The sequence below is a fragment of the Ascaphus truei genome, chromosome 8 (assembly GCF_040206685.1).
Source record: "Ascaphus truei isolate aAscTru1 chromosome 8, aAscTru1.hap1, whole genome shotgun sequence".
NCBI lineage: Eukaryota > Metazoa > Chordata > Amphibia > Anura > Ascaphidae > Ascaphus > Ascaphus truei.
In genome coordinates, this window is record NC_134490.1 from 55,193,863 (window position 1) to 55,207,215 (window position 13,353).

The 13,353-nt window shown below is 43.7% G+C and overlaps 1 protein-coding gene and 1 long non-coding RNA gene across 3 annotated transcripts in view; one reads left to right on the top strand and one right to left on the bottom strand.

Annotated features, from left to right (window-relative positions):
* Nucleotides 1-6,252, bottom strand: part of NSMCE4A (NSE4A component of SMC5/6 complex) — a 10,593-nt gene extending 4,341 nt beyond the window's left edge. For both annotated transcript variants that reach the window (XM_075612107.1, XM_075612106.1), the window contains exons 1-7: nucleotides 5,946-6,252; nucleotides 3,905-3,985; nucleotides 3,361-3,491; nucleotides 1,979-2,130; nucleotides 1,737-1,833; nucleotides 661-751; nucleotides 137-231 (exon numbers count right to left, since the gene is read on the bottom strand). In XM_075612107.1, the coding sequence (XP_075468222.1) occupies nucleotides 137-231; nucleotides 661-751; nucleotides 1,737-1,833; nucleotides 1,979-2,130; nucleotides 3,361-3,491; nucleotides 3,905-3,985; nucleotides 5,946-6,237 (939 nt within the window). In that variant the 5' untranslated portion in view covers nucleotides 6,238-6,252. The remainder of the gene's footprint in view (nucleotides 1-136; nucleotides 232-660; nucleotides 752-1,736; nucleotides 1,834-1,978; nucleotides 2,131-3,360; nucleotides 3,492-3,904; nucleotides 3,986-5,945) is intronic.
* Nucleotides 6,253-6,371: 119 nt separating this feature from the next.
* Nucleotides 6,372-11,633, top strand: LOC142501759 (uncharacterized). Its single transcript, XR_012803568.1, has 3 exons — nucleotides 6,372-7,971; nucleotides 8,340-8,691; nucleotides 11,432-11,633. It is a non-coding gene; the product is annotated as an uncharacterized LOC142501759 (long non-coding RNA).
* Nucleotides 11,634-13,353: the final 1,720 nt, after the last annotated feature.

Genomic DNA, 13,353 nt, shown 5'->3' on the forward strand with positions numbered 1-13,353 from the left:
GTCAGGGATTTTCTTCTTGATTTTAGGTTTGCTGCACTTATCGTATTATAATTCCCTGTAGTGTACGGCTTCTCTTATAAAAGCGCTGCCTGCATCAAGGGCGCTATAGACATACAAATGATACATAGGCACTCACCCTTATTATAAAGGAGACATGAAAGATGTTCTCAACTGTGCGAGCAAAAGAGGTTGGATCAATCACAAAATCAAAGAAGGAGATGGGGGTGTCCGCTACAGAGGAGAAGGGACAAAGTGTTGAACACACACAATAAGCAGCGTGGAATCAGAGCCCAGAGCTCCAGCACAGTGAAAGAGGTTGGGCTTCTTTATATGGCCAATTACACCCAATATGTTCAGCTTTGGTTTCATATGATATGAAGCAAAATAAGGACGTGAAAACAAAATAAAGTCCCGATGGGCACCAAAAAAGTCATGTTATGGAAGGTTTTCTTTTTGCAGTGTTTTCAAGCACAGAAACGATAAAACGTAATGATATAAAAATTAAACAAATGAGAGATTTGTGCGCGTTAAATCCAGGTGCCCATAATTCCCACCCGCTTCCCTCTTGAAGCCCCGAGATGTGACCTGCTAACATCGTTTATCTGACATGAAGCCAGGCTCTCCTTAGCCGTGATCCGCGCCCTTCTCTTAACTACTTACGGTCTTCTTTGAAATAAGTCTGCAGGAATCCCAGGATTCGTTCGACTTCCTTCTCTGTGGCTTCTTGGTGAGACTCGTCCATTTTGTTCAACTAAAAACCAAACATTTGAATAAGAAGACATTAAAGAGAGGACCCAGCAGCACCGTGTGTGTGTGACAAATCTGCACTTATGTGACTAAAAAAAAGCTACCAACGCTGACACTTGGGGGTTTATGGGTCTGAAGACCAATCTGTGCCTTGCCAAATTACCTCACTAAAGCCAACATGTAATCATTAGGTCGCCTCCAACCCCCTCCTCCCCCCCACCCCCCCCAATATAGGTGGGCAATAGCTAGTGGGATAATGGAATTACATCAGTAGAACAAATGCTGATTGTCAGAGGGTTAGGAAAACTGCAAAGATTATTACTGCAGGATGCCTCGTGTAAAAGGCTCACGGACTGCTCCACCAGCAGTTGACCAAGACTAGATAAAGAATAAATTAACATACTTATATTAGAGAAACCACCACTTCCAGTGTTTGCAATGGAATTACCATTTTTATGATCTTCAAATGCTGATCTGACAAAAGTAAAATACTAAAAAAATGCTTCAATATATATGATTACATGATCATGTTTTTTTTGCCTTTTGTTAATGTATGTTCCCCCATGTATAATTCCCAGTACACAGCCCATGTAATTTAGAGACAGTTTACATTGGTCTCCATAGCTGTAACCGACTACTGGGCAAAGAAAAATCTACCTCATTTGGTGTTTGCTAGACTGTACCAAGGCAACAGATCTAAAAAAGGTATAAAAACACCAGCAAGCTGCTAACTTTTGACACTGCATTAATGCACTTGAGATCAAATGCAGAACGGCATGAAATGAGAAATGTAACACGGTCTCATAGCTCACATTCTCCAAGTACTGGCACCAAGGAATGTGACACAATTAACAATACAGGTTCTTTCATGCGCCCCGGGGCTCGGTAAGTTTACAACTAAAGTATCAGCCAACAACAACAGAACCTCAGCTGCACCACAAGGCAAGTTCCATAGATGTTAAATGTATTGATCCATCAGAACCACAGACCTGTGCCGGCATAGCTCTCTTCTCCTCTATCTTGTTGTTCTTCCGCTGTCTTTCAATCTTCTGCCGAACAACTGGTTCGGTGTTGAATGAGCCTAACCTGAACAACCACAGAACAGCCTGGTTACATAGCATTCCCAGCATTAAACCTTCTCCAGCCAAGAACTCGTATAGTCAATTACTAATACTTTTATTAAACGGCATATATATATTTGGGATAGAGATGACACTAGGGCAGGACTCACATGTAATGAAAGGTTGGAGTCCTTCTGAAGAATTTATCGGCTTCTGTTCCCAGTTTCTGCCAGGCATCTCCGGGCAAATATCCCCTGGCACAGTGTTCATCTTCACTGTCACTTTCTGCGCTTTCCAAACGATTTATGCCCATGAATGACAGCTACAGTGAAAGAAAGGATACATGCTTAGATTAGGGTCCATAATTATTAAGCACTCTTCTGCCGTAAGACACCTTCCCGTGCTGGATGAAACCACACAGCCTATCATGATAATATGAGATAGTTAGATATTTTAATCCATCTGGTGCTTCTGGGGTTAATGGTGCTACCAGTTAGGTTTAAAAATATAATATTTGGGGTTTCTGACTTGTTATAAATCTGTGGGAGCTTCAAAGGGGCTTGATTGAAGTTGGGTGCTAAAAGTAGAAAGAGAGGGTTTTTTGGTATGTTATCACCTTCTGCAGGCCTAGTGGTAAACCCTGATATTATCTAGAGATAAGGACATAAGTTCTGCCAGACAGGGACTCTGACATAAACCAAAGGTTTTTCAAAGCATTCTCTGGAAGAGGTTATGGATTGCCAGGGGGGGTGGGCCTATCGTATGCCATCCCAAGATATGAAATATGGAATCAGGGACTTGACAGTGATGCGGACGTATACAATTGTGATATTTGCATTCGTGACAGGGCGACGAGCGCAAGGGGTCCAGATACGGGAGGTCTGGCAGGTACTGGGGAACAGATATTCATGTGTCGCGCAGGTTTAGGATTAAGACGGTCTCATTGCGTCCGCCATGAGCGCCTGAATGTATTGATCTAGCTCACGTGTGTCTAAGTATTAGTTATGGAAAGTTAAGAGTGCGTTTAGATATTGGGGTTAGTTTAAACGTCATTTTGTAGGAGGTTTTTTTTCTCACAGCTGATTTACAACAGGGGGTGGGCTTATGTGGTTTTCATGGGAAGAAAGAATATTTAAATCTGAGCAAAGATTATGAAAATTGGATTTCAACAGAGGTGCGTTTGAACCAAACACGTGAATCTCATGTTCCTGAACCAGTGACCTCTCTAGAGGAAAACCTATGGCATAGGGTAATGTACAGGGTGTTCTGTTTATGTTCCTTTTTTATTTTGAGAAACTGTTCTGCATTTATTGTAATTGTATGTTCTTGTAATACTTTTTTCTGTAATCTAAGTCACGTGCTCACTTGTGTGGTGTTCGTGACAGTGGTATATTGGAACGGATTCAGGTGAGATGTTAACTCATTTGAGGGACCTTTGCGTATATTAACCCTCGTCCCGTGTGCAGGTCACGTGCTCTCAGGTGGGCCGTACGTGACACAGCCCATTCATTTAAAATCCAAGTACCTGTGCAACACTCAAAATACAACATACCAGATCTTCTGCAAATGATGTTGGATCAAACACGGTCATATCTGCATGAAGCTGGTTGGCTTTCTCCTTCCCAAGGTTTGATGCCAAAACGAGGAATTGAGCATCAAGCACCGCTTCTCTCGCACGACATACTGAATGAGGAGAGAGAAAGGACTTCAGCTTACACATCCACAACCCTGGTGTCTTGCTTTCGCTACGTCACCATCAGGTACAGGAGATAGATGCAATTCTGGGTATATTTACTTGTCACAATGGTTGATAAAAAAAGAGACTTTAATTCCATATTCGAACTTTAGTATTAACATATTTTATTCAAGCCATAGAATATGAAGATACACATTCAAGTGTGGGGAAAATAAAGTATGGACAAGGTACACTGGGAAAGAAAGATCTCAAAATCATTTCACTGTTAAGGTAGAAGTCTCTCGGCCTACAGATCCACATTCCCAGGAGGTGAACATGATTTAACATTGTGGACACAAGGTACACAGCCTAATATACAGTTACTATGCTATCATTTGACAGACTGGATTTGGTCACTTGCCTCCGGAGAAGATTTTGCTGGCCTCTTCAAGAGCTTCTGTTAGTTTGTTACTTCTGGAGCTCAGCATGTCCTCTCGGTTATCTGCACAGGAAGCATGTTATCATCCAAGAGCACACATTTAAAAGCAATACGCTACTGATGCTCAATCACAGTCATTAAGGAACACCATTGGAAAATTATATGATTTTATACTTATATGGCGCTACCAGTGAAAACAGAATTTTCGAAAGCACAATGATCTTTCTATCAAATTTTTAGGCAAAGGGAGATTAAGTGACTTGCCCAAGGTCACAAGGAGAGCAGTCACTAGGGATTCGAACTGGGTTCATCCAATTCAAGGGCAGTGATATTAGCATTGATCCTTCAACTCTAATAATAATAATAATATTATAAAATATTATTACAAGCTTCCAGTGACCACGAGTCAGCAAAGTCAATAATGGATTACCGAAAATCACTGGGAATGAGAAAAAATAATTAACAGCAAGAAATTCTGTATAATACATTTAATGTACCAACACATCTTTTCTAGTTTTATTTCCAGCACTGTGTAGCATTAGTTTATTTTGTGTTTGTCTTCATCACCTATCATGTGTGAAACCTTATTGACTGGTCCCTGTCCCAACTAGATCATGCATACAATCAGATCACTGAAAGATGGCATACTGAATACCAGGTGTATAAACCAGACAGAATATAGATGTCACATCAGAAAACAGTGCCATACAGTGAAAGCATTTACATAGAAAAGCACATGCACAATGCAGATGAAAACTCCATACAATGTCGGACTGTAAGAGGTAAGAAATGCCAAGTTTCATTCAAGAATTGTAAAATGTGCCCTCATTGTTGGGAAACAAACCAGATTAAATATTTATTGCCACTGCCTAGTACTTAGACCAGGGGTAGCCAACTCCAGTCCTCAAGGGCCACCAACAGGTGAGGTTTGCAGGATATCCCTGCTTCAGCACAAGTGGCTCAATCATTCTGACAGACACCTGTGCTGAAGCAGGCATATCCTGAAAACCTGATCTGTTGGTGGCCCTTGAGTACTCGAGTTGACCACCACTGACAGACTATAGCAGTATGATTACAGGATCATGAATAATCAGCTAGAGGACCCAAATATCATAAAAAGGATCTTCTGTCCTATCAAAGGAGGGCAACATCCTCCCAATAAGGGCGACCTGAGAAATAACAGAAGTGAAAAGATCTGATGAAAACCACACATGTTGATACATAACCAACGTCAAAGATAATTTAAATAAAAGTATTAGTAGTGACCCGGGCAGTAATTCAAATATTTAAGTATTGGGACCTTATTTAGAAAAGTGAATATATTTTATATTGCAAAGCAACGCAGTGAAGACTCTGCTGGCAGTGAAAGCGTTAAAGGTGCTATCCCACACCCAAAAAGTAGTTTGCTAAAAGAAAATATCTTGCTTATACTGTTTCTCTGGAAATGTATAACAAATATAATTTCTATTGGGCCTCTGAAAGGGGAACGGTTTGTCATTCAAGTGTTTTGCTTACCCTTATGCCACCCTGTGATTATTAGAGTTTGCCTGCGCAAACTCAGCACTATGACAGACAAAAGAGAGAAGCCATGGAGCATCACACCTCTCCCTAGCATCAGCTCATCAGATTTACATAATAACATTAAAAAAAAAAAATATGGATACTTGTGTGTCAGATTTCGGTAAAGAAGGCATCGATCACCAGACCCGTTACCCACGTCACTGCCATCAGTACACTGTGCCCCTAGGAGGGACTCACCCCTTAAACATGTCACTGCCATCAGTACACTGTGCCCCTAGGAGGGACTCACCCCTTAAACATGTCACTGCCATCAGTACACTGTGCCCCTAGGAGGGACTGACCCCATAAACATGTCACTGCCATCAGTACACTGTGCCCCTAGGAGGGACTGACCCCTTAAACATGTCACTGCCATTAGTACACTGTGCTCCTACAAGTGATTGCATCTTTTAAATAAGGGAGGTGGAACTGTATGTCTGCAAATAAATCCCCCCCCGCTCACGCTGCACGCCGTGAATGAGCTCCCGGTACCGATGCCGGATCTCCCGCCGGTTCACATTGTCTCCATCGCCGAAGCCACCGCCGGTGTTGTTCTCTTGATCGTCCGGGGTCACCGAGCGGTCCCGAATCGGTGTGCCGGCCTTCTTGCTGGACATGGTGACGCTTGACGATACCCCGTCTTCTTCCAGGAACCGGCTCCGGGTTCTTTGGCGCCGCCAACACAAACTGACAGTCAGAAAAACAATACGGAAGCCGAGGAGTCCAACACAGACCAAGCCTCGCTCTGAAACCATACCAAGTCTCGCTCTGAAACCATACCAAGTCTCGCTCTGAAACCATACCAAGCCTCGCTCTGAAACCATACCAAGCCTCGCTCTGAAACCATACCAAGCCTCGATCTGAAACCATACCAAGCCTCGATCTGAAACACACACACACACACACACACACACACACACACACACACACACACACACACACACACACACACACACACACACACACACACACACACACACACACACACACACACACACACACACACACACACACACACACACACACACACACACACACACACACACACACACACACACACACACACACACACACACACACACACCACCCCCCCCCCCGCCCGCTAGATTTGCCAAGAGGAAGCATATGTCCCAATGCTGCTCTCCCAGTAGTAGCCCTGGGGCATTGTCTGATCGGCCAAACAGGGAGGTCCGCAGCTAACTCAGACCTAGTGTCCAGCATTCAGCACCGGGATACTGACCCCAATGAGAGAGAGCAGGGCTAATCCCAGAAGCCAACACGAAAACTAAGAAGTATAAGTATCTCCTAGAGTAAAACGAGTGAGCGTTATCTAGGGAAAGAGCATTGCACAAACACTGAATTGTCACCAGTTTGTGTGTGTAACGAAAGAATATTTTTATGTGAAGAGCACTATCAACGGCTGTCAATAAAGCTCTTGTTTACACTATAAAAGTTCCCGGCGTCCTTCGTTGTTCCATCTACGCTCAGCACCCAGCACCCTGACAGGGTATGAGAGCCTGAGCACAGCCATGTATATTGTCAACACCAATGTTAAAAAAAAAAAAAAAAGTGTCGCTTATAGTTTTGGGGGCTCATTTCTTAACAAGTTTAATCATATTTACACGTACAAAATCAAACTGAGTTATATCTACGTACATGAAACGTTTCAGGTCATTAGTGTCCCATACAGTCAAAACACTATACGTATACATTCTCTTCTCTTTACCCAAGTAACAAGTAATACTTTCACACGTATGAAGAATGAGAACACAAACATCGTTCATTGCCAATAAAATTACTGGCCAGAAAATAACCGTCCATTTACAAAGCGTCACGTCTACTTTCCTACATGTCACACTTATCATGGAGAAGAATGATTCAGGAGGCTAAAAGAGTTCCAGAAGGCAAGTCACACTCACAAATAGCATGCCAACATCACACTCTCTCCATCCTCTTCCCTCTCTCTCCATCCTCTTCCTTCTCTCTCCATCCTCTTCCTACTCTCTCCCCCCTCTTCCTTGTCTCTTCCCCCTCTATCCCCCTTCTCTCTCTCTTTCCACCAACTCTCTATCCTTCCTCTCCCCCTCTCCCATCTCTTCCCCCTCTCCCACCCTCTCTCCCTTCTCTCTCTCTTCTCTCTCTCTCTTTCGACCCACTCTCTCTCCTCCCTCTTTCTTCTTTCCCCCCTCTCTCTATCCACCTTCATCCTCTCCCCCCCACCCCACCCCTTCTCTCTCTTGTTCTCCACCTTCCTTCTCTCCCCCCCCCCCCCCACACCCACAGTCTCTGTAGGCTTTAATTTGCCTGTTTTACTAAACATTTGCTTTATTGAGGCTACACATGTCTGTATGGTGTATCGGCCAGAGCTCGTGGATGCGGAATCGGACATTTGGACATGACCAAGTTGCCACAGGAATTTTGCCTTTGAGGGACCCTTCACTGCAGCCGCTTCGCCGCTGGACACAGCCGCCGGCCGTTTCGACAATAAGGTAAGTTAACTTAAGGGGTTTTAGGGTAAGAAGTACTGTTAGCGACTTACCTTCACGGCTTAACGGCCGGCAGCGAGATGTCCCTGCGGTGAGGTGAGTGGCGGCTAAACGACGGTGGCGACTTGGTCACAGCAAAATTACCTAGACCACGTGGATGTTAGTGGTCTTGGTGGTGTTTGAGTGATCTTGCACTAAATTTAAGCTTGACGCCTTTTTGGTTCTGCCAAATAGCTTCTCTAACATTATAATGACCTATTTAACTGTCCAAAAAGCATAAGCCATGTAACAGTTATTTCTTATCTCATGCAGAGCTAACCACATCTTGTCTGCCGACATTAACTGACCTTGTCCTACTTTTGATTGACCAGGTGCCTCATCGGAAGCTTCACGGCATGAGTCCCCTTTTTCAGCCTCACCAAACATGTCCCCGATGCTCGACTGGGGTCTGAAAGTATGGAGGAAGATGAGTGGAGGGAGGAGGCTCTTCAGTTGGGTGAACAACCAATTATGGTTATAACACAATCAGCCTGTGTCCCTGGACAACCCATTCAAGTGGTCAGTGATCCGACAGATGAGACAGAAAAACGTTTTTTGGAACATCAAAATATCTGTCACCGGGAACACATAGACGTTAAAAAAGGTGAGACACAAGATATTAAAGATATAGAGAAACAACTGGCAGATAGCAATCCTATGCTGGAAAAGTACCTAGAATACCAGGTGAGACAAACAGCAATAGAGTATATACACATACTTGTCCACTGGGATTGCTGCTGCTCTGCTAGCTCTGTCAAGGAACATTCCAGACCCTCTAACCTGACACCTCTGAACCTGTGCTCTACTCTCATCCTGCCTATATAAACTTCTTCCTGTCTGTCAGTGCCTGTTTATACTGGTTCCTCAGCTCCTGCTAGGTTCTTGTGTTTACTGCTGTTGCTATTGCTATTATCCTGTTCCAGTCTCCTCGTTGCTGACCTCTGCTTGTGACCCTGACCACACTATATGCCGCCTTCCTCCGACCTCCGTTTGTGACCCCGACCACGCTATCTGCCGCCTGCCTCCGACCTCTGCTTGTGACCCTGACCACACTCCCTGCTGTTCCTGCCACTGGGATCTATTCCAGCCAAACATCAACAATTCCCCAGCGTCTTTAGTCATATACATATATACTGCCAGAGCTGCTTTCATGCTTTGTCTGTTTTAGGATTGTTTACTCAGACACACTTTCCATGATCGCATACTTTGTTGCCACTGCAATGGTATTCTTTGAATTGACATCTTAACTATATGTTTGGGTGATGTTGCTATATGTATGTTCTTGTATGAGTATGTACCACAACTTATACAGTTAGGTCCGGAAATAATTGGACACTGATACAAGTTTTGTTATTTCGGCTGTGTATCAAAATAAGTTCAAGTTACAGTTAAATAATGAATATGGGTTTAAAGTGCAGTCTATCAGCTTTAATTTGAGGGTATTCACATCCAAATTGGAGGAAGGGTTTAGGAATTGCATCTCTTTAATATGTAGCCCCCTCTTTTTCAAGGGACCAAAAGTAATTGGACAATTGACTCAAAAGCTGTTTCATGGAGAGGTGTAGGCTATTCCTTCGTTATTTCATCATCAATTACAGTAAGCAGGTAAAAGGTCTGGAGTTGATTCCAGATGTGGCATTCACATTTGGAAGCTGTTGCTGTGAACCCACAACATGCGGTCAAATGAGCTCTCAATGCAAGTGAAACAGGGCATCCTTAGGCTGCAAAAAAAAAGAAAACCCACCAGAGAGATAGCAGGAACATTAGGAGTGGCCAAATCAACAGTCTGGTACATTCTGAGAAAAAAAGAACGCACTGGTGAGCTCTGTAACACAAAAAGGCCTGGATGTCCACGGAAGACAACAGTGGTGGATGATCGTAGGATCCTTTCCATGGTAAAGAAAAACCCATTCACAACATCCAGCCAAGTGAAGAACACTCTCCAGGATGTAGGCATATCATTATCCAAATCTACCATAAAGAGAAGACTTCACGAGAGCAAATACAGAGGGTTCGCCACAAGGTGCAAACCATTCATAAGCCTCAAGAATAGAAAGGCCAGAATAGACTTTGCAAACAATATCTAAAAAAGCCAGCCCTTTTCTGGATCAGCATTCTTTGGACAGATGAAACTAAGATCAACCTGTAACAGAATGATAAGAAGAAAAAAGTATGGAGAAGCCTTGTAACGGCTCATGATCCGAAGCATACCACATCATCTGTAGAAAACAGTGGAGGCAGTGTGATTGTGGGCATGCAAGGCTTCCAATGGCACTGGGTCACTAGTGTTTATTGATGATGTGACAGAAGACAGAAGCAGCCGGATAAATTCTGAAGTGTATAGGGATATATTGTCTACTCAGATTCAGCCAAATTCAGCGAAGTTGATTGGACGGCGCTTCACTTTACAGATGGACAATGACCCAAAACATACTGCGAAAGCAACCCAGGAGTTTTTTAAGGCAAAGATGTGGAATATTCTGCAATGGCCGAGTCAATCACCTGATCTCAACCCGATCGAGCATGCATTTCACTTGCTGAAGACAAAACTTAAGGCAGAAAGACCCACGAACAAACAACAACTGAAGACAGCTGTAGTAAAGGCCTGGCAAAGCATCACAAAGAAGGAAACCCAGCGTTTGGTGAGGTCCATGCGTTCCAGACTTCAAACAGTCATTGCCTGCAAAGGATTCTTGATAAAGTATTAAAAATGAACATTTTATTTATGATTGTGTTAATTTGTCCAATTACATTTGAGCCCCTGAAATAAGGGGACTGTGTATGAAAATGGTTGCAATTCCTAAACGTTTCATACAATATTTTTGTTCAACCCCTTGAATTAAAGCTGAAAGTCTGCACTTCTATTGCATCTCGGTTGTTTCATTTCATATCCATTGTGGTGGCGTACAGAGCCAAAATTATGAAAATTGTGTCAGTGTCCAAATAACTCCGGACCTAACTGTATACTCACAGTGTGATTTAAAGCTACCAGCATCCTTTCAGTTTATCATCAGAGCTCAGTCATAGGAACCCTGTGTATATGTTATTTGGACATACTCCATATCCTATACCATACAGATTTGGGGATTAGCTCTCCCACGTATTTGGGGTACCATGGTGGGCCTTAGAGGAGCCCCATTTACCTTCTTTAAACACTGTGTCACCCCCACCCAATTGTAAATACATTTGTATGTATACCCTACATTTATGGTTATATTCTTTATTGTTCCTGAATAAATCTTTTTTTGTTTTGCGTCGTTGGGCACTTTAGGCTATCATTTTGGGATTATACATTGTCCCACCTTTTTTTTGTTGCCCCCATTGTGGGTTTCTGTTCTAGTCTGGATTGCTATCCCGACTAGATTTTTGTGCTCCTGTATCCCTTATTCCCTATGCACCATGGGATTTTATGCTATTTGTGGAGATCAACAATTGACAGAATAAACAGGCCCTACCATGGATCCCGCCGGAACAGACCTGACCCACGCTCGGACGATTAATGACTTGCAACGTATCATGGTTGGCTTCCAAGAACATGTTTTCAACCGTCTTTGTCGTGTGGAAGAACATGGTGCGCACTGGGAAGAACGTGTCGCCCTGTAGGAGGACATGTGCAGAGGTACATAATGGAGACTGTTTTAAGGTGAAATTAAAACAAGGCTTTATTGTGCCTGTCGCTTTAAACACTGCAAAAATCAACATCAGAGAAATAGTGAGCCCAATAAAACTTGCTCCACTTTGGCATATATGTATCCTTCTATTCCAGCCCCTTTTAACTGGGTGGCTACCCAGGCTATTCATCAGCCCAAGTCATATAGATCTATATATATATATATATATAGATCTATATGACTTGGGCTGATGAATAGCCTGGGTAGCCACCCAGTTAAAAGGGGCTGGAATAGAAGGATACATATATGCCAAAGTGGAGCAAGTTTTATTTATATATCAGACAACAGTCAATGGAAAATAAAGTCTTATCTGTTTCCAGGGTTGCTGCCTTTTCTCCGGATTATCAGCATCCAGGTTTAGAAGTCTTATTTGTCAGCTCCAGAGATCTGTGTTCTCTTGGTCAGTCTCTCCTGGGAGACTCAAGAACCTCTGCTCTGTTTCCTTGTTCAGCTCACACGTGAGCTAAGGAGTCTCTCTTCCTGTCTCAAAGGCAGGCTTTTTCTACCACCTGCAATCATCCAGGTGGTGTTAGTTAATTGCCTACCAGCAGTTAACCACCACACTGCTGGATTAGAGGCACATTTGTGAACAGGAATAAGTCCCCTGTTACATACCTCCCCTGTTTGTGGGAAGCTCGGGCTTACCACGGCCAAAGCCCATCCTTCCACTCTCATTCGAGATCTTTCTGTGACTTGAATGAGAGTGGATGGAGGAAGAGAACCCTCTGTCCCGCTGGGATTGGAGCCCTTTCTCCAGTTTATTTTTGTCTCCTCCCGAAGGTGCTTGAGATCAGCACTCCTCAGTTGCTCGAGGAGGACTTTTTCCAAGTAAAGTCTTTTTATCGCGTGCGTGGTCATGAGATTTCCGTTGCGTCAGGCGCTCCTCTTTTTGTAGATAAACTGTATGGTAACAGTTGTAGAGCAGTTAAGACTAGCCCTTAGAGTTTTCCGCTCTTGAAGCGGTCTTTCTGCACCTCCTCCACACAATGGAGTCGCCAGTTCAGCTTCTTTGGGACTGAGTTGCACCTCCACCTCCCTTTCCAGAGAACGTCCTATCTTTTCAGCTTCCTCAGCTAAGGATTCTTCTGGCTTTGATTATGCACTCCTACCTCTGTTTGTTGCCTGTTGGGCAGCTGTAGGTTTGGCTAGTGCTTTCTTAGGTGGCTCAAACTTCGTAATCTTGTTTTGAAGGTGCGTGGAGTCCCCAATTCTCACTGTACCCTTGTCCTCACGGGCATTAGTTACTGTGAGATACCGGTGCTTGGGCAGAGCCAATACCTTTTTCCGTTTTGGAGGAATCTGTAAGTTACTGGTCTGCAGAGTCTCAATCTGTTTGAGTGCGTCTTGCAAGTCTCTTCTCAGAAAATTTATCTGCGCACTTTGCTTTATCTGAGTCTGTATCAGTGTCTCCTTCATATTCTGGAGCTCTGTAATTTTTGTCGTCAAGGTTGCCGCTGCGTCTGTTTTCTCCTTGGTGTACTGACTCAAGGGAATGGAACAGTCTCTCTGTCTCTCCAGCTCTTGCTCCAGTTTCTGAGCCTTCTCACGCTCCCTCTCATACAGAGTAACCTGGTATCGAAGCTCCGCCTCCAATGATGCTCTGGTGACATGCAGCGTGGCCTTTAGCTCCTCATACTGCTCTGTGGGGACGTACTGGGTATTCGGACGTTCATGC